General features: G+C 43.9%; 1 protein-coding gene across 1 annotated transcript in view; it reads right to left on the reverse strand.

Moving 5' to 3' along the window:
* Positions 1–7,349: 7,349 nt before the first annotated feature.
* Positions 7,350–20,412, reverse strand: part of MBD5 (methyl-CpG binding domain protein 5) — a 46,161-nt gene continuing 33,098 nt past the window's right edge. The window contains exons 9-11 of the mRNA XM_054380743.1: positions 14,626–14,699; positions 10,281–10,356; positions 7,350–7,627 (exon numbers count right to left, since the gene is read on the reverse strand). Of these exons, the coding sequence (XP_054236718.1) occupies positions 7,556–7,627; positions 10,281–10,356; positions 14,626–14,699 (222 nt within the window). The 3' untranslated portion in view covers positions 7,350–7,555. The remainder of the gene's footprint in view (positions 7,628–10,280; positions 10,357–14,625; positions 14,700–20,412) is intronic.

Raw genomic sequence — 20,412 nt, forward strand, 5'->3', positions numbered from 1 at the left:
AGACATCAGTAACTTCTGATTTGAGGAGGGAATTAAACAGATTTTGATCCAGCCTGCACCCTCCCCACACCTGTGGAGTGACTCAAAAGGAATCCCAGTGGAAGATCACTTAAAAGCTCTGGATCAGGAGGCGATGCTCTGCAAATGGCAAGCAGTTAAATTTATCTGACTTCTGGGGAAAACTAAAATGAGGGAAACTAAAATTCCTCCAGAAAAGCAAATTTTCCTTTGCAGACCTATGGCTTGGGTAGTTAATGAGGTGGTTACAGATTTAACCTCTTGCCAGAGACATCATCCCTTCCTCAAACACTAAAGCAACAGGACAAGAGAAGCTGGGGAGATGATGTTATTGAAATTCTAACGTGGAAATTCCCAATACTTTCCTGCAGCAGACATAAAAATAAAAATGATACAAATATAAAAGGGAGCCAGCAGATGCAGCATCAGATGGACTGGCTTAATGGCAACACAGCCCTTCAAAACAACCCAGAGATTTACATCCTGAATTCACTCCTGAAACTTGACATTTCAGTTGAATAATTCATCGTTTCCTGCTCGCTGTGCTTTGCTGCCTTTCTTAAGCTCCTAAGGAACAGCAGCTCTGCTCTTAGCAGAGATCAAGCCTAGCAGAACCACAGAGTGGTAGGGGCTGGAAGGGACCTCTGGAGATCATCGAGTCCAACCCTCCTGCCAAGGAGGAACACGTCCAGATGGGTTTTGAATTCATCAGAGATGGAAGACTCTCTAGGCAGCCTGCTTCAGGGCTCTGTCACCCGTAATAAAGAAGCTCCTCCTGATGTTTAGATGGAACTGCCCATGTCCGAGTTTGTGCCTGTTACCCCTTGTCCCTGTCACTGGGCATCACTGAAGACAGCCTGGTCCCATCCTCCTGACACCCACCCCTGAAGTATTGATCAGCATTGATGAGATTCCCCCCTCAGGCTGCTCTTCTCCACAGTAAAAAGCCCCAATTCTCTCAGTCTCTCCTGGGAACAAACACAGATACTCTGTTGCTGCCCTGTAAAACACGAATGTGAGCAGAGCTGAACCCTTCTTGAAACGTTCGCAGCATGAACTAGGGTGGTGAGACTGGAACAGGTTGCCCAGGGAGGTTGTGGATGCCCCCTCCCTGGGAAGCATTCAAGGCCAGGATGGATGGGGCCTTGAGCAACCTGGGCTAGTGGAAGGTGTCCACTAGGGGGTTGGAACTAGGTGATCTTTAAGGTCCCTTCCAACCATTCCCTGATTTTCCCTTGTCTGTGGTGTCTGCTGTGACCACTGGTTTCAAACAGCAGTTTCCAGTGGAACTATCAATGCCCACAGGACTTACCTGCTGATGTTCTGCACCACCAGACCTGGCCGTGGACGTGGCTGTGACTGCGCTCTCCAATCCCGTATCATAGTGGTGCAGCACTGCTCCAGCTGCAGCTCAGACACAGTTTCCTCACTGCCTGGCACAGATTTCTGCCTGCCTCTCGAACCTGCAGCTGCAGGCTTGTTCTCTGTCACTTGTGGCAACCCGCACCGGTGCTGCTCTGGGGTTTGCGCACAGGAGTGCCTGGGGATGCTCTCGCTCTGCCTGCTCCAGGCCAACGTCTCAACACCCTTTCCACTTCCATCTCTTTCCCCAAACCAGGACTTTCCAGAAAGAACTATTTTTAATAGATGTTTTTTTACCTTGTTCTAAATCTGCTCCTGGGCTGGCACTCAGTTACAAACACTTTTCTCACAGCAGGTAAAAATCTGAGAGATGAAATCTCCTCAGAACATGCCTTCACTGGGGAGATTTGAAATAAAATCTTTATTATTTTGGTATTAAACAACGTCCAAACCTGCTTCTAAGCCTTCACAGCCAATAAAGTGTAAAACCTAGCAGAGAAAATGAGCTATGGGAGTCTTGACCTCTCACTGCACAGCAAACACAACATATAACCATTCCAGAGTAAATCCCAAGCTTAAATTCTAGCTTTAAATAAAATTTAAATCCTGACTTTGAATTTAAATTTTAAACTCCAAGTTTAAAATTTCAAATTCAAATCCCAAATTTGAATCCCAAGTTTAAATCCCAAATTTAAATATCAAGTTTAAATTTCAAATGTAAATTCAAAATCTGAATCCCAAATTTAAACCACAAGTTTACATTTCAAATATGAATTCCACATGTCAATCCCAAGTTTAAATTTCAAATACAAATTCCAAATTTGAATCCCAAGTTTAAATGCAAAATATAAATTCCAAATCTGAATCCCAAGTTTAAATTTAAAATATAAATTCCAAATGTCAATCCCAAGTTTAAATTTCAAATACAAATTCCAAATTTGAATCCCAAGTTTAAATGCAAAATATAAATTCCAAATCTGAATCCCAAGTTTAAATTTAAAATATAAATTCCAAATGTCAATCCCAAGTTTAAATTTCAAATACAAATTCCAAATTTGAATCCCAAGTTTAAATGCAAAATATAAATTCCAAATCTGAATCCCAAGTTTAAATTTAAAATATAAATTCCAAATGTCAATCCCAAGTTTAAATTTCAAACACAAATTCCAGATTTGAATCCCAAGTATAAAATTAAAATGTAAATTCCAAATTTCAACCCCAATTTTAAATTTCAAATATAGATTCCAAATTTAAATCCCAACTTTAAATTTCAAGTTTAAATTTCAAGTTTGAATTCCAGGTTTAAAGTTGCTTGCAAGGCAGAGTTGCAGGAGGCTGGTGGCACTTTTTGGGGTCACATCTTCTTGGGCAGCATCAACTGCAGCAGCACAAAGGCAGCCCCTGATGTAAGCTCTGGGTTTGAGCAATGCATGAGCACAGGGTTATTCTTTTCCAGTGCAGGATAAGCAGGTTGAGGGATGCCAGCAGCAGGACAGGCATCCTTGGCATGGGGGATTGCAGGTTTCCAGGGCTCAAGGGGCCCCCAGGAAGCCCCATGGATTGTTCCTGGGAGTAGATACTTTGGTAGAATTTTTGGTTTTTTGAAGTCTCAAAGTGTTTTGGTTTTTTTTTTTTTTTCTATAGCTGATTCAACAGCAGTGTTAAGCTGTGGTGAATTTGGAGCTAAATGATATGTTGGTGTCTTTGGGGTCTTGTCCACCAGTTAACCACCCAGATGATGGCATGATTGGGGGAATTCTGAAACACGAGGCTTGAGCTCCTGTTAGTACTCCTAAAAACACTGGAGAGAGGGAGAGGACTGAGGGCTGTGTTAAGGGAGCAGAGCAGTTGTGACTGGGATGAGGTCTTGGGTTGCGTGAGCAAAAGCTTCAATGGCCATCAGCTTCCTCAACTTACCCACTGGACATGGCACCTGATGCCCTGGCCTTCCTGGAGGACACAGCAGGCAAATGAAGGACAGGCAAGTGGATCTGCAGCCTGAAACTGTGAACTCTCTTGGCTTATACACCTTTAAATCAACCTCCACCTTGTCAGGGGCTATTTCACTTGACAGCAGTGTCCATGGACCCCACTGGGGAGTGGGCATCCCATGGTGGCATCTCACAAATACATCAGAAGACGTAGTCCCTGCCCCGAAGAGAACATCACAGGAACTTTTTTTTCTGGTGATTTAATCATAATATTGACAACTTTTATCAAAAAATTACAAAACTGATATTAAAAAACTTCTCTAATTCTTAGTAAGACTAGAATGGGTTTTTTTTTTTTTTTGTTTAAAAAATAGAAAAGCACTTTTCTGCTACTTGCTCTTCTGGAACTCTCACATCAACAACCCTACATAGCAAAATACAAACTGTAGCTAAGAAAGGTCGCAGTCCTAAGGTCATCCAGTCCACCACGAGCCCACTAACAGCTCTACACCGTCAAACTCAGGGACTCCAAAAGGATATCACATTGCTTAGAAACCTTCTGCAAAGCCAGGGTAGGAAACACCTTGAAATTTCAACTTCTTTTTAACCCCTAAAACCTTAAGACCATGAGGGGAAAAAACAGACCTGGGACATCAGAGGTGGATTTTTTTTGTTTTGTTTTTCATTTAAACCCTGTGGATATTTTTTGTTTTAATTTTTGTAGCCAAAGTTTTCCCACCAGAAGTGAAAATGTAGAAGAAATAAAGAAGAAAGGGAAAAAAAAAAAAAGATAAATCAAATAAATTCAAATATTATTCTTTTTTTTTTTGTATGGTGTTAACAAAATGCACCATAAAAGGAATTCTTTCCTTGAAATCAAAATGTCATCTGAATGACTCGACCACATCGTTGCCCACTTCTCAAAAAGGAAGCATCACAAATAAATAAATAAATTAAAAGAGGAAAAAAAAAAAAAAAAAAGGCCAAAAAAAAAGGCAACAACTTTTACATCCTCCAAGAACCACCAAGTTCTCCCCAACCTAATCTACCCAAGGCCTGCTCGGCCACTTCAAGCCCTGTTGATGACAACTGAAGTCTTGTTCCACTTGCCACAAAGGGGTTATTTGTTATTTTTATTTTATTTTATTTTATTAACTGTTTAAATATAGGAATTCTCTCTTGAATTAGAAAGTAGGCAAAAAGTACTTCTTAAATTTTTTTTTAAGTCTTCTATTAGAAAAAATAGAGATTTATTAAAGCAAAAAAATAATAAAGTAGAAAGAAGGGGTTGGGCCTCCATCAAAAGAAAAAAAAAAGTAGATGATGCTTTGAATGCAAAGAGAAAGAAATGGCTCTATGGGCAAAATTCAAATAGGAGTGACCAAGGTTTTTAATTGGAAAGCACTGCATGACCTGTGATGCTCACAATATTTACAGTCACTGCTTACACCAAACCAGAAAAACCTCGAGAGAAAAAGAATAAAAAAAAAAAAAAAAAAAAAAAAAGGATTGGTATGGACTGAAACAAACTGCTCCTAGCACCCACATCATTGCCCTTAGGAACTGCTGAAATCAAGTGCACCAGAATGCTTGACCTGGTCTACACCTTGGTGAGAAGTGTAAAGCTAGGCCTTGACATGTCTACACCTTGGTGAAAAGTACAAAGCCAAACCTTGGCATGGTCTACACCTTGGTGAGAACTACAAAGCTAGACTGTGGCATGTCTACACCTTGGTGAGAACTACAAAGCCAAACCTTGACATATCTACACCTTGGTGAGAAGTGCTAAGGAGTCCAAGTGCCAAAAGAAGGGTGTCTGGGTACAGACTCAGCTCTGGGACAGAAGAGTGGAGGGCAGAAGGAGCCAAGTGGAGGCAGGCGCTCGCACACCTAGGCACGCACGTCATGGTGAAGTCCAGCCCAGGTAGGACGGCAGGAGAATGCGCTGGCTGGGGTGGGAAATGGTCAACACAGACTCCTGAGATGGACACAACACCTCAGAACAGAAAAAGCTGAGCTAAACTGCACCCCAAAAACACCCCGACAAAGAATGTTACACATCAACAACAACAAAGTCAATGAAGTTGGATCACTTGACATGAGCTGGTGTGGAGCATGGTGGCATTATGGAGAAGACAACTGAACCTACCCTGTGGAAGGAAGGGCTCCTGCCTCCAGGCCCCTATGGCCAGCGTGGCCACTGCAATCTCTGGGGCTCGGGGGGATAAGGAGTGGGGAGAGCTGCCTGCCAGCCATGAGGAAGCTCAGGGGCCAGCCCAGAGGTAGTGCTATGTGCTCGGGCATGCCAGGGCCAAGGCTGGGAAGGCCACCAGGTCCTGTCGTCCTTGGGGACGGCCGAGCTCAGTCACATCCTTCAGAGAGAGGAGCCTGGGACTTGGGCAAGGTGGATGGGAATAGGAGCAATGAGCTGGGATCCTGGCGCCAGCTCTCTGGAGAGCAACACTACCTCCAGCTTCCCGGGATGCTGATCACTGCCAGTCTTTAGCTAGAGAGTGAGATGGGAATTCAGGGGAGGGGGAAACGAAATCTGAGGTAAGTGATGGTCCAGGACTGAGAGGGAGGAGGTACAGACTCCACTCCAGGACTGGGAATGGTGAGCTGAGAGTTATTTCGGGAAGCCTTGACGACAGAGGACGTCGCTGCTTCCGCCACCATCCGTGTTCCAGAGGGGAATGAAACCGAATGGCAGTCAGGTTGTGCTACACTTCTCTTGGCTAATGCCATCATGGCTCATAGCTTTAGACATGGAACTCTGTAGTGTTTTCTTTCTTCTACATAGGCTTCACATTTCTCACTTAATATAACATAAATAATTTGGTTAATAAGATTTCACCTGCACATTTTCAGCCACGTTAATATATATAAGAATCTGTTAATGGTATAAATAATTCTTCTTTTTCTTTTTTTTTTCTTTTTTTTTTTAAATAAAATAAATCTGATATGTTACATAATACTGATAAAAATCATTGCTGCTAAGGGATTTGCAAGCCACCCTCGAGGCCTTGCCAGATGGGATGCTGGAATTCCTCTTAGGAACGCTACAGAGCGTGGCCCCTTCCATCCTGCTGCGAAACCAAACCATAACCAGCACTGAGCATGCTGCTCAAGCAGGGCCTCTGCCCCCTCCCAAGGAAACACCATGCTTAATGACCTTAGATAATTTAAGCTAATTAATCTAGGGGTGGAGTGGGGGGAGGTCAAGGTTATGGGGGGTTATAAACTGTTTAGCTTCTCAGGTGGCTATGAAACTTTTAACTACAAAAAGGGTTGACTAAAATAAGCCCATCTACCTTTTTTTTTTTAATCTTCTTCCTGTTGCAACAAAGTCTACAGCATCCTACCTTTAACAGCTAAGGAAATCCAAATGCAACCTGTGGTTGCAGCCTGGGAGTTATTCATTTATAGAGCTGTGATCCCACATCCCCTTAGGAATCTGCAAGGTTGCCATCTCCCCTACACAGAGAGACCTGAACCGGAGTCAACATCCAGGCAGGCCAGGTTGATTGCAAGCAGACAGGACTGATGAACACTCAAGTGACGTGAAGGGTGATGTCAGAACTCAGGTATTACAGAACCATCTCTCTGCTGTTAAATACAAAACCAGCATCTTTTACATTATCATAGAAAAGCATTTAGGCTGTATTTTTATTTATCACTTTACACTGGTAGTCTCTCGTGTGTGTACTCAATAGAAACCAAAGAATTTTGTACACTATTTGTTTGTTGGGTTTTTTTGGTCATTTTTTTCTTTGTTTTCTTTTTTTTTTTCCTTTGTTTTTTTTTTTTGTTTTCTTTTTTTTTTTTTGTACAATAAAAGATAAAGTGTGCATTAGGTACGCTTGTACATGACAATATTGTACAATATTTACATTTCCATTATCACCATGAAATTCTGTATTAGCTATGTACACAAGGAAAGGAAAAACAAAAAAAACATTTGGGACTATTTCTTATAATCACAATTTTAGTATTATAGAAAAAAAAAAAAGAATTTTTAATAATAATAATCATCTGACAAATTGTTACTGCAACCTCTCCAGATTTCTGATTGGCTTATCCAGCAACCACTAAAACCCCCTCCTTGATCACCAAAAATCCACGGAGCACCCCTGCTGTCTTCACATAAATATTGATATACCCACATCTATATCAATACCTACAGATAGACTTGATGTGCACGTTCAGTTTTTTAAGCACTGGACCAGTAACAAAGACATTCAATGTTATCTAGAGATCTTCCTCCTCTTGGGTTTTGGAGGCTTCACTTGTCTGTCTCCCTGGGGAATTTGGTGGACCTAAAAATAAGTATAGTTAGAAGTTAGCAAAACCAAAGATTGGTCGAAGTAACCAGTTAGTAAAATATGAGGATTGTTGAGGTGGTGTTAAAGAATTGTCACAGCATCATGCAATTGGTTTGGTTGGAAAAGACCTCCAAGACCACTGAGTTCAACCATCAACCTAATACCACCCATGGCCATTAAACCTTGTTCCAAAGTGCCATGGCCACATGATTCTTAAACACCTCCAGGGATGGTGACTCCACGACCTCCTGGGCATCCTGTTCCATTATGAGATGCTTCTTATTATCTCATGACTACCTGGAAGCATGAATTAAAAGGAACTGCACTTAGGGAAAAAAAAGGTTGATGCTGCAACCTGTACATCCCAAAGCTTCTCTATCCTGGAGAAAGCTGGGAAGGGACTTTTTACAAGGGCTTGTAAAGATAGAACAAGAGGGAATGGACTGAAGCTGGATGAGGGGAGATTTAGACTGGAGATTAGGAAGAAATTCTTTCCAGCAAGGGTGGTGAGACACTGGACAGGTTGCCCAGGGAGGTTGTGGATGCCCCCCTCTGGAGGTGTTCAAGGTCAGGTTGGATGAAGCCTTGAGCAATCTGGTCTGGTGGAAGGTGTCCTTGCCAGTGTCAGGGGGGTTGGAACTACATGATCTTTAAGGTCCCTTCCAAAGCATTCTATGAATCTATGAAAAGGCACCAGCTATAGAAACTATGAAAGTGCATTATGAAGAACTGACCCCAAACTGCATCATGAGGAACTGACCCCAAACTGCCATTCTGTCCAATTACTGCAGGCAAACCTTTATACCTCATCATGGCAAGAGCCAGAGAGGAGGAAGGAGGTGGTGAGACAACACCGCTAAGAGGGGAAAGCAGGAGAAGCCAGCTGCAGGTCTGTAGTGGCACTATTCAGGAACAAGCTGTGTTTAGCAAGCTCTGTCTTGGTCTAATAATTAAAGGGAAATATTCAATTTGCAGCTAAAGGCCAGGCTAACTGGAGTGTGAAACAGCTTTTCACCGCTGGCTGCTCGGCAACGGCGCCAGCAGCACGGGAAGGCGCGGGGTGCCACCACCATCTGTCGGTGGCAGAGAGCTGTGGAGCTGTGGAGAGCTGGCTGCAGCTCCCAGCCAGCAGCAGCCAGGCTTTCCTCGGGTCCTGCCTGGATTGCTCCAGCCCCCCAGTGTTTACTCCACATCTATTGGCTCTTACCAAGAACTTGGGGAGCTAATGGGCTCGCTTGCACGTGCTTTTAACTGGAAACCAGACTGATGCCTGAGCAGCAGCAGCAGCAGCTGAGAAAAATGCCAAGTCACTAAACATGGCAATGTTGACTCCCATGAGTGCTTCTAGGAATTGGCATCATGAGGGAAGTAAACCCTGAGGACACGTTTTGTGACCAGAGAGTGAGAATCTGAATCAAGAGGATACAGTGACACGCAGGGACATCATCTCCTCTGCATCACCAAACCAGCTCAGCAAGCCCCAGGGCACCAGCTTCCCCCAGGCCAGTCTATCCCAGGTCAAGTGCACACAGCACACAGGTTTTAGTGCTACTGGACTTGAAAATGAACAAAAGGGATGAGCAGGATGGTCCAGTCCAGGCAGAGGAGTGGTGGAGTAGCCCACACAGCAGCTTTGTGTGCCAGACACCTCCCAGGTTTACTTGTGACAGACCCCTGAGCAGAGCCTGCTTTTCCTTCTTCCAAAGACAAGAGGAAAACACAGGCTGTTTTAAATTGAGCCTCAGGTGGCACAATCCAGACCTTTAAACACAAGCTTTGCTTTTGTTTCTGCTTACAGCAGCCACTAGAAGCTACTGAGTAACCTAGTTAGTATTTTTGGGTGGTTCTAAAATCAGTTCTGTATAAAATTTCCTTTTATAGGCTCCAGAAGCTCCCCTCAAGTTTCACCACTGCTCCTAAATACAAACATCTGCAGTACTGAGCACTCAACCACAGGAAAAGGGCTTTTTTTTTCCTAATGAATTATTTTACCATTAAGCCACTCTAAGACATGGAGGTTAGATGTGCCGTGACAAAGAATTCTGCATTTCTAAGTGTGCTACGATGAAATTTAAAACATGACTTTAAACATGAAGACCAAAGGTTGTATGAGAGGGATCCTGGGCTTACAGAGCAACAGTGTAGTTACTGGAGCAAGAAGGCTGTTTGATTTGGGATTAGGAATACTCTTACTCTTTTAAAACTTACCTTACATGACAATGTCTTTCATTTCACAGGAGGAAAACTTTACACAAAGAGTTTTCCACTCAAAAAAGCGATGCTTTTAAAATGTGGTTTCAAAGAGCTTGCTACTCAAAGTGAAAACCAAACAAGCCTGGGCTTGTGTCACTAGTCAGAAATATGAGCAGGACTGCAACTGAGCCAAAGTTTAGCAGGTACAACTACCTCCAGGAATCTCTTCTAGAGGAAAAAACAATCATAAAATTGGCCACACAACTAAAATTCTCCAACTTTTCTCATTTCTCAGTGATCAGGTATTTGCAAACAGGTTTTCAATTCCATGTTGTTTAAAGAAAATGAACCCAAAATGGATGTAGAAAGCAACTCAAAGCAGCACTTCCACTGACACATGGGTAAGAGACATAGGAAAAGGAGAAGATGATTGCTGAGGTGAAAAGGAACTTACATTCCCAGACATTTTGTCTAGTTCACTCATGGCCTCGTGTATAGCAGCTTCTAAATGGTTATTTAGCTTTCCACTTCTAGGAAGAGAAAATTAACATTGTTAGTAAGAGAAAATGAAACTTCATGAATGATTAACACATTAACTCCTTGGACATAACCTACTAACAGCAAAGCTTCCAGCACAAACAGCAAGATCAGACCTAGAGAGAGAGAGCATGATGCAAACTAAAGGCTGGTGGTGTAATTACAGAAGAAAAATTAAAGGTTAGTTACAACATCCACAGGATGGGCTGCACTCAGCAGTAACCAGCTGAGTACTTCATGGCAACACAGCATTTTGGGCCATCTTTTGTCCAAATCATGACTCATAGGATTTGATGAGGAGGACTGCTCCAGCTACTCTGGGTTTGGAATTTCTCCAGAGAAAAAGACTCCACAACCTTTCTGGGTAGCCTGTTCCAGGGCTCCAGCACTCTCACAGCAAAGAATTTTCTCCTCATGTTCAGGTGGAACTTTGTGCCTGCTGCCCCTTGTCACTGGGCAACACTGAATAGAGTCTGGCCCCATCCTCTTGATCTGAGTTATACTTCTGTGAAGGACTACACACACTGCTCTCTTCTTGAAACATCAGTGGATGAGCTGCAAGGGCTATGACACATGTAAGGAGAAGACTTTCTTAGAATCAGAATCACAGCAGAATCATAGAATCATTTATGTTGAAAGAGACCTTTAAGATCATTGAGTCCAACCATTAGCCCAGCACTCCCAGGCCACCACTAAACTATGTCCCTCACCACCACATCTACAGGGATGGGGACCCCCTGGGACTGCCCTGGGCAGCCTAGAACAGGGCTTGACAACTTCTTCCAACCCAGAAGTTACCCTAAGTCACTGGGCAGCTCCATACACATCTGATGTCAGTGACAGTTTTGATTTATGTCTAGCTCTTCTTTAAAGAAGTTTCCTACTTGAAGACCATGCTCTGCATGACAGCTCATACTGCTGAGGCTCCCTGTTCACACTCAGGACTTTCAAGCTAGCAAACAATACTTGAGCAGGTTCTCATTGCTCATTGACAGCTTTTTCAGAGTCTGTACTTAAAAGCTCTTTTTATATATCTCTATCTCTGTCTATATCTATCTATCTACTTAGACAAGCTGGTTCATTCATGACTTCAACTGACCAGGTCCATTTAGAAGAGTAATGAACATGGTGAGAAATGGCTGAATATGAGATGAGAGAATGAGGATCCCAGAGATGAGAGACTTTACTACGAGCATCCATCACAATGTCCTCAGGAAGTCCTGTTGTCCCTGCCTTGGAGATGCAGAAATCAGGGGAGGAGGATTACAGCCATCTGCATCACAAGGGGAGATGATGGCAGAGACAGGTAAGAGAACAGCTTGTCCTGAGCTGGCATGGATGGCTGGGTCAAGAGGGCTGTCCCTCACAGGAGACAGTTCCTAAACAAATCTTCCCTTCTCATGAAGCAAGCTCATAGTGTCAGCTGGGATCTTCTTCCCTGGGACTTAGAGATTTACAGCAGCTAACAGCATTGGCAGAAGAGTGACAAGAAGCAGCCCTGATGAATTATCCAACAAGCAGTGCTCTGCAGGAACTCCATCCCCCTAGCTCAGCAAAATGATTTCCATGCCCATCAACACAGCTGGGAGATCAAAGACTGCAGCTCACAGAGGCTGTTCATCATTATTCCACTAGGATATTCCCTGCCACCACTGTCCATCGGTCACCTGCACTGTACCTGGGCAGGAACCGCACAAAACCCTCACTGCCCTGACTACACTCAAGTGTGTCAGGGCTTCATCCACAGAGGAAGCTGCTCAAGTTCAACCAGGGCTCTTACCGCAGCCTTCCAGAACTTAAGGGGGGCCTACAGGAAAGGTGGAGAGGGACTCTTGATCAGAGAGTAGAGTGATAGAACAAGGGTGACGGTTTCAAACTGAAATAGAGTAGATTTAGATTCGAGAGAAAGAAGAAGTTGTTCACCATGAGATTGGTGAGACACTGGTTGCCCAGAGAGGTTGTGGATGCCCCCTCCCTGGAAGTGTTCAAGGTCAGGTTGGACAGGGCTTTAAGCAACCTGGTCTAGTGGGAAGTGTCCTTGCCCATGGCAGGGTGGGGGACAGCTAGATGATCTTTAAGGTCTCTTCCAACCCAAACCATTGTGTGACCCTATGATAACTTCAGCATTACGTATCCTGATGTAATTTAAATCAACCAAAGAGAGCATAAGATAAACTGACACAAATCTTCTCACACACAGCCTGACATGTCCACCCAGGGTTTTGAACTGCTTGAGCTTGGCTGCTTGCAAGAAGAACAAGTTGAAGTTCTGGACCTTGGGCAAGTGAAGCCCCCTGAGCTCTTATAACTGATGAAGAGAAGGTTGTTTAGTGGCGATGTAACCTGCTATGAAGGTAAGGTGACTCCATTTATGAAGAGCTATCTCAGTAACTGATAACTTGGCTGACAGTTTTTGGCACAATCCTCCTCCTCCTCCCTCCCATAGTGGACATAATCCAGAGTTCACCTGCAGTTGCTGCCTGTGAGCAGCACTAACAGGGACATGTGAGTGCACCAACCTTGCTTGACTCGGCCGTATGGGGCGAGCCATTACCCAACTCACAGCTAGAGAAGACAGAGAAAATTAGTCTGTGTCAGGATGGGGACTGAACTCAGCTGGAAGCTGGAAAGATGTTGGAAGAGATGGATTAGTTCTTCACCTCCTGGAGTCCCGTTCCACTTTGAACATGGCACATGTCCAATAGGAGGGACCTCATAGAAGTTACTGTTCAACTTAGGACAAGAGGAAATGGCCTCATGTCGTGCCAGAGGAGCTTTAGGTTGGACATGAGGAACGATTTATTTCCTGAAAGGGTTGAACAGGCTGTCCAGGGCAGTGGTGGAGTCCCCATCCCTGGAGGGATTGAAAAGTTATGGAGATGTGGTACTGAGGTTTAGTGGTGACCTGGCAGTGCTGGGTTAATGGTTGGACTCGATGATCTTAAAAGTCTCTTCCAACCCAGATGATTCCATGATTGTTTACGGGAAGCCATGGGGCAGAGCCAAAGGGGGCACAAAGAAAGGTCCTTGGATTCAGTGGGACAGCAAAGGAGCCCTGCAGCCTGCTAAATACACAAATGCAAACCAGCAGATGGGAATTTCTGGGAAATTGCTGTGTTTACTTCAACTTTAGCACCTCTTTAAATTTGCTGCTGGTGTCACCTTACTCGAGTCGTGTATTTCACTTCAAGAACACGAGCAAACGAGTGGGGAGTTGCCAAAACCCCTTTGATGCTCTCTCACCACACACCCCTAAACCCCAGTAAGACAATTTGAGGATGATCTTGGAAAAAAACCCCAAACACCAGCACTGCCTCATTGGCACAAAAAATATTTCTCTGAAGTGCCCTGTGACTTATAAATAGAAGAACAGCTTAGACCTTAAAAGGAGCTGGAGACAAATAATTATTTAATTCCTTTAGGCCTGTGTTTACTGTGCTAAAGACAAGTAGTGTGAGCAGACTTTGAATTCTCACACAGATCTGAAGGCACAAATTCTCACTGCAGCAAGGAACAAATCCAACCAGAGCACAATTTCTAGTTTTCTGTCCTTTTCTAGCTGCCCAAATTATTTTTGGTTCACCTAAAGTCACCTGTTTTTGGACTCTATGATGTTGGAGTTCTTTTCCAATCTTAATGATTCTATGATTTTCCTCTTTCTGTCTGATGCTGATGCTTCACATCCCAGTATTTAGTCTTTCACACTTTCTATCCATGTCTGTTGGTAAACAAAAGCTAAAACACAAGATAACCCCAAACAGGTGATAGGTGTCTGACACAGAGCATAAGGGGAGCTCTGCAGTCAGCCCCTTGTCTGCTCCAGCACTTCACAAACTCTGCAAAACTTCTCAGCAATGGGAAATCAACTGGAGTTACCTGAGCAAACCTGCACTCTGCCTGCAGCAGCAGCTGCCAGAGGGAGAGAGCTGAGATAAGAGGGGCAGAAAAGTGTATTTGGTCAGAATAGTTTTGATGTAAGAACCTTTGGGTTGTTTTTTTTTTTTTTTTTGCTGTAAATTAGAAATCCCACACATGAAAGCTCAAACAAGCTGACATTTTACAAAGGCTACTGTAAATATCAGAAGATGCAATAAAAATGCAGATATCAAGGATCTGGGGTGATTATCATAACCAACACAAGGGATTCAGAAAATTAACTCTTCAGCCTGGTGGGTCTGCTCAGCTCCCCCAGATGAGAGCCTTAGGAAGGAAAGGAATCCAACTGTTCCATTTTGCTAGGAAATAAATCAGCAGTTACTTACTTTCTGTTCCTTTTCCTGGCTCGGTTGTAAGCTTCTAGACCTTCTGTTAGTGTCTTCAACTTCTCTGGCTCCACCTGAGTGAAGGTATGAACACCAAACCACATTACCCAGACCTGCAATTATTAAACACTGCTTTTACTTTGCTGCTAGACATGCATTAGTATGGAGCCTAATTTGCACTGCAGCCATACAGAACTACCCAGCAAAGAACAAATTCACCTCTGCCTGTGCACACCCCCTCAGACATGGATGTAGGTACCAGAAATTCTCTAGATGTCCACACCACTAACAACAGGCACACAAAAAACCAGACCCATGACACTCACAAAAACAAAATTAAGAAGGAGAGTAACTTTTTTAACACCTTGTCTGTCTTTATGTTGTTAAAATGAACTCTGTTGGTAATGCCTCATTCTCTGCACTGACATTTTACACCCCTCAGATCCCCTGGAAGGCATTAAAATACCAATTTGCCTGTGACACAGGAGACAGTTTTTGCAGATGCCTCACATCTCTGGATAAAGCATTTAAAGGCCCAGTACAAACTGGTGCTGATGGCACAGCCAGATTCATCCCTGTGTCAGAAGAACCACACTGTGTGCTTAAGTTAAAAGGCTTCAGCCTTCAAAAGGGAGGGTGGGAAGGTGACAAGCTTGATTTATGCACTGTGGAACTAATCTTTCACGTTTCATGCAATGGTTTGGGTTGGAAGGGACCTTAAAGATCATCTAGTTCCAACCACCCTGCCATGGGCAGGGACACCTCCTACTAGATCAGCTTGCTCAAGGCCCCAGCCAACCTGGCCTTGAATACTTCCAGGCTTGGAGCCTCCTCAGCTTCTCTGGGCAACCTGTTCCAGTGCCTCACCACCCTCATGGGGAAAAATTTCTTCCAATGTTTCACCTAAATCCAGCTTCTTCCAATTTGAAGCCATCCCCCCTGAACTCATCACTCTGTGCCTTTATTGGTATTTTAATTTTTTTTTTTTTGTTTGTTTGTTTATACTGAAGCACATGCTTTAGTGATCTGTTGAGTCAAGATGAATCCAAGGCTGTGCTCAACAGGGCTCCTGCAATGGTATTTGAAGTATTTGAACTGGAAATTTAAGTTTCCCTGAAATCAACCAGAATTATCCTCTTTTAAACCATCCTAACATAACCCCCTGCACATTTACCAGTTAGTACTGATACAGACAACACAAGCAAGAAGAAAATGAATGATCTCATCCATATGGTTTCATCATTTGCATCCTCAAAACACGAATCCATTGAACTCTGTGTATTATTTTCATTTGGTTCAGGCACTTCTGCTTGTAAGAACAACCCAAGGTATTTAAAACACATCAATTTAAAGAACATGAAGGGCTGGATTGCATTTTTGTTGTCAAGCATTGCTACATTTTGCTGGGCTTATTTCCTCATCTTTGCACAACTTCACCAAACCCCTTCATTAAAAAAAGTACAGCTTGCATTCTGACACCAGGAAAAATTAGTGCTGCAGATACAGATTTATTAAGTGTGCCCATATGCAACCCAGAAAAGAAATTGAAATGCAAATGCCCTCTAAAGCCAGCCTTTCAATTATTAAATGATTGATATTCACCAGGGAGCTGATTTTCAGAGGTGGCAGTGTGACTTTAACGAGTGAGCAACTTGTCACCAATCTCTAGAAATAAGGCTCAAAACCCACAGAATCACAGAATGAACCAGGTTGGAAAAGACCTCAGAGATCATCAACTCCAACCTGTCACCCAACACCTTCTCATCAACTAAACCATGGCACTAAGTGCCTCATCCAGTCTTATTTTAAACACTTTCAGGGATGGTGAATCCACCACCTCCCTGGGAAGTCCACTCCAATGGCCTGTGAAGAACTTCTTCCTAGCATCCAGCCTAAACCTCCCCTGGTGCAGGGGGAGAGAGACTGTGTCCTCTTGTTCTGGTGCTGGTTGCCTGGGAGCAGAGCCCAACCCCCACCTGGCTACAACCTCCCTTCAGGTAGTTGTAGAGAGCAATGAGGTCTCCCCTGAGCCTCCTCTTCCCCAGGCTAAACACCCCCAGCTCCCTCAGCCTCTCCTCACAGGGCTGTGCTCCAGACCCCTCCCCAGCCTTGGTGCCCTTCTCTGGACACCTTCCAGCATCTCAACATCTCTCTTGAACTGAGGGCCCCAGAACTGGACACAGCACTCAAGGTGTGGCACACTGAGACAACATTTCACAGGTCTTGATCTTAGGCATCTGATGATGAAATTGGGGAATGCTGATGCTTAGAATCATTTGTGGTGAAACCTGCATGTAGGGAGGCAAGTTTTCTATTTCCATACATTCATAGAATCATGGAATGGTTTGGGTTGGAAGGGACCTTAAAGCTCATCCAGTTCCAACCCTGCTGCCTCCCACTAGCCCAGGCTGCTCAAGGCCTCATCCAACCTGGCCTTAAACACCTTCAGGGTAGGAGCATCCACAGCCTCCCTGGGCAACCTGTTCCAGTGTCTCACCACCCTCACTGGAAAGAATTTCTTCCTAACCTCCAGTCTAAACCTGCCCTCCTCAAGCTTCAATCCTTTCCCCCTCATCCTGCCACTACAAGCCCCTGTAAAACGTCCCTTCCCAGCTTTCTTGTAGGCCCCCTTCAGGTGCTGGAAGGCCTATAGTTCCTTCTTAGCTGATTTGCTTTGGGTAATATTCAAATGAATCACTTAATGAAACACCCATCCTCAGTTTCACAATGCATGTTGTGGTCTCAGGCTTGCTCCTTTCCTTTTCAGAGATTTCTGCTGCACTTCCCCTGGCTTCCTCTTTTCATTTGCCTACAGCCAACCCCCCTAAAGCATTCATTAGGGAACAAAGGTGCAATATTGCTGCTTTCTCCTGCTGGGGAAACACCATTCTAGCTGCTCTTCAAACAGAAGCATTATTACGTTCCATACCCAAAGTCTTTTCAATGGAAGCAAAAAAACCAAAAGTAAAAAAAAAACACCAAAAAAGAAAAATCAAATTATGGGTGATAGGAAGAAGAGTGAATATAGAAAGCACCACAAAATCCCAACAGCACAGCAAAACCAATGTTACAATGCAGGAGCTACACGGATTTGGCTACACAGATACTGCACAAGATGGCTTAAGGAAGGGGCACAAGCAGTGGTGATTCTTCCCATCAATCAGCTTTTTAGGATGTTTTAAGGAGCAGAATTTCTGGAGACCATTTGTTTTTCAAGGTGAGTTCTCCTTGGTTTTCACAGTGGTTTCTCCTTGGTTTTCAAAATGATTTCTCCTTGGTTTTCAGAGTGATTTCTCCCTGGTTTTCAAGGTGATTTCTCCCTGGTTTTCAAGGTGATTTCTCCCTGGTTTTCAAGGTGATTTCTCCCTGGTTTTCAAGCTGATTTCTCCCTGGTTTTCAAGCTGATTTCTCCCTGGTTTTCAAGGTGATTTTTCCTGGTTTTCAAGGTGATTTCTCCCTGGTTTTCAAGCTGATTTCTTTTGGTGTGGCATGTTTTCTTTTCTTTGCTCTTTTCTTCAGACCAGGCTGTCCAAACACCTGAAGAATGGAGCTGCACAACATGTCACAGCCTGTCTGAACAAGTGTGCATGGGAGTCCCTGCCTGTTTTGCACTAGAAGCAGAACCATCAGGCACCACATGCCCATTTTCACCTCTCATATTCTCCTGTATCCCACCCTCTCAGCCAACTCCTGGCCTTGGGATACTGATTCATTCTGTACTTCTTGTTGGAGAAAATCAGACTCATTTTTTTCCCCTTCTAATTTAAAATTATTATTATTAAAGGCTTTCTGAAGTGACAGGTGATCCATCATGTGGGACTTGGTGATGAAGAATTTGAGATGGTTTCTCATGCTGCCTCCAGACATAACTGCATGAGTTGCTTGCTTCCCTGTTTGTGCTTCAGGACACAATGAAACCAGTGCCACTGAATATAATGCCACACAACCCTTACACAATGTACAGAGGAGACAGGAAATTAAAGCAGATGGGTTTGCACAACTCTGCACTCTGGCATCCACAAATTTGGGAGTGAAAAATGAAGCTCACAAAGCATATCAAGCCAGTGGTACAGATATGGATACCCAGTTCTGAGAAGGTAACACATAAATCCACGCTTGGAGCACGTGTACACTCCAAGAACTCTATTTGTAGCTCCCATGGGGCAGTTATGTTGTACACCTCCTAACTGTCCACTTTGTTTAAAGTTGGTGGTCTGCCTTGTTTGTCCCTCCCCTTGTCCTGTCCCTCCATGCCTTTGTCAAAAGTCCCTCTCCAGCTCTCCTGTAGCTCCCTTCAAACACTGAAAGGTTGCTGCTGGCTCTTCCTTGAGCCTCCTCCCAAGGCTGAACACCCCCAACTCTCAGCCTGGCCTCACAGGGGAGGTGGCACAAAGTGAGAACTTTTGTTCCACATACTCAAAATGGAGCTCTTTGAAACTTTTGAAATTCTATTTGCACACCAACCTCAGACACCTCTGATTATGAACTGCAGCAACAGCAGCAGTGGTTACACCACAGATGCACCACTGCCAGCTTCAGAAGGTCCTGAGCTGATGGAAGTCAGAGGCTGCTGGTGAAGAAGACCTCCTCAAGACAGAATCATAACATGGCTTAAGTTGGAAGGGACTTTAAAATTTCATAAAATCACAGAATGGCTTAGGTTGGAAGGGACCTTAGGGATCATCTACTCCAACCTCCCTGCCATGGGCAGGGACACCTCTCAACCAGACTTGGCTGCTCAAGGCCTCATGCAACCTGGCCTTGAACACCCCCATGGAGGAGGCATCCACAGCCTCCTTGGGCAACCTGTTCCAGAGTCTCTCCACCCTCATACTGAAGAACTTCTTCCTAAGATCCAGTCTAACCCTGCTCTCCCTCACCTTCAAACCATTCCCCCTTGTCCTGTCTCTAGACACTCTTAGCTAAAGTCCCTCTGCAGCCTTCTTGTAGGATCCCTTCAGGTATTGTTAAAAAAGCTCTAAGGTCCCCCTGGAATCTTCTCTTCCCTTTTACTCTCTCTTCTGGATATCTGCTGCTACCTAATTTTCTACCAAAATTTTCTACCAAATTTTGAGAGAAGGAACACTTTGGTCCATGCCACAATCACCATTCTTATGTCTATGTTCTTGTCCTGGGGCAGATTATGGGGAAAATTACTTCATTTTTAGGTGGCTTGATTTCTTTGTGCCAGGTTCAAATGTGATTTCATTTGACCTTTCCTTACTGCATTTTGTAAAACAGCACTTAAAAACATTTACCTGTGCAATCTTTTATAACAACCATACAAATATAATGTTACACAAGCAGTGGAGGCCACAATTGGAAGTATGTATCATCCTGAAATAACCAACAACATCTTGATAACTCTATTTTCTGTCTATTACCCCAACAAGCATATGATTTATCGACCTAAAAAAAAGGATTTTAATAAGAAAGAGCAAATTGGAATGCTTCCCTCACTGTGAAAAGATGGCCCAAGGCTCCTTTCAAGGTTCAAAAGCACCTCTTTGAGAGTGGAGGAATTTGTATCAAGTTTTGCCAATGAATCTCAATTGTTTATTTCAATTGAATAGTCATAGAATTGTATGGGTTGGAAAAGACCTTTAAGATCATCCAGACCCAACACCACCGTGGCCATTAAACCATGTCCCAAAGTGCCATGGCCACAGGTTTCTTGAACACCTCCAGGGATGGGGACTCCACCACCTCCCTGGGCAGCCTGTTCCAATGCCTGAGCACCCTTTGGCTTCTTGGAGCCAGACAAAGCTGTGAAGCTCCACTGCTCTG

The sequence above is a fragment of the Indicator indicator genome, chromosome 5 (assembly GCF_027791375.1).
Source record: "Indicator indicator isolate 239-I01 chromosome 5, UM_Iind_1.1, whole genome shotgun sequence".
Classification (NCBI taxonomy): Eukaryota; Metazoa; Chordata; class Aves; order Piciformes; family Indicatoridae; genus Indicator; species Indicator indicator.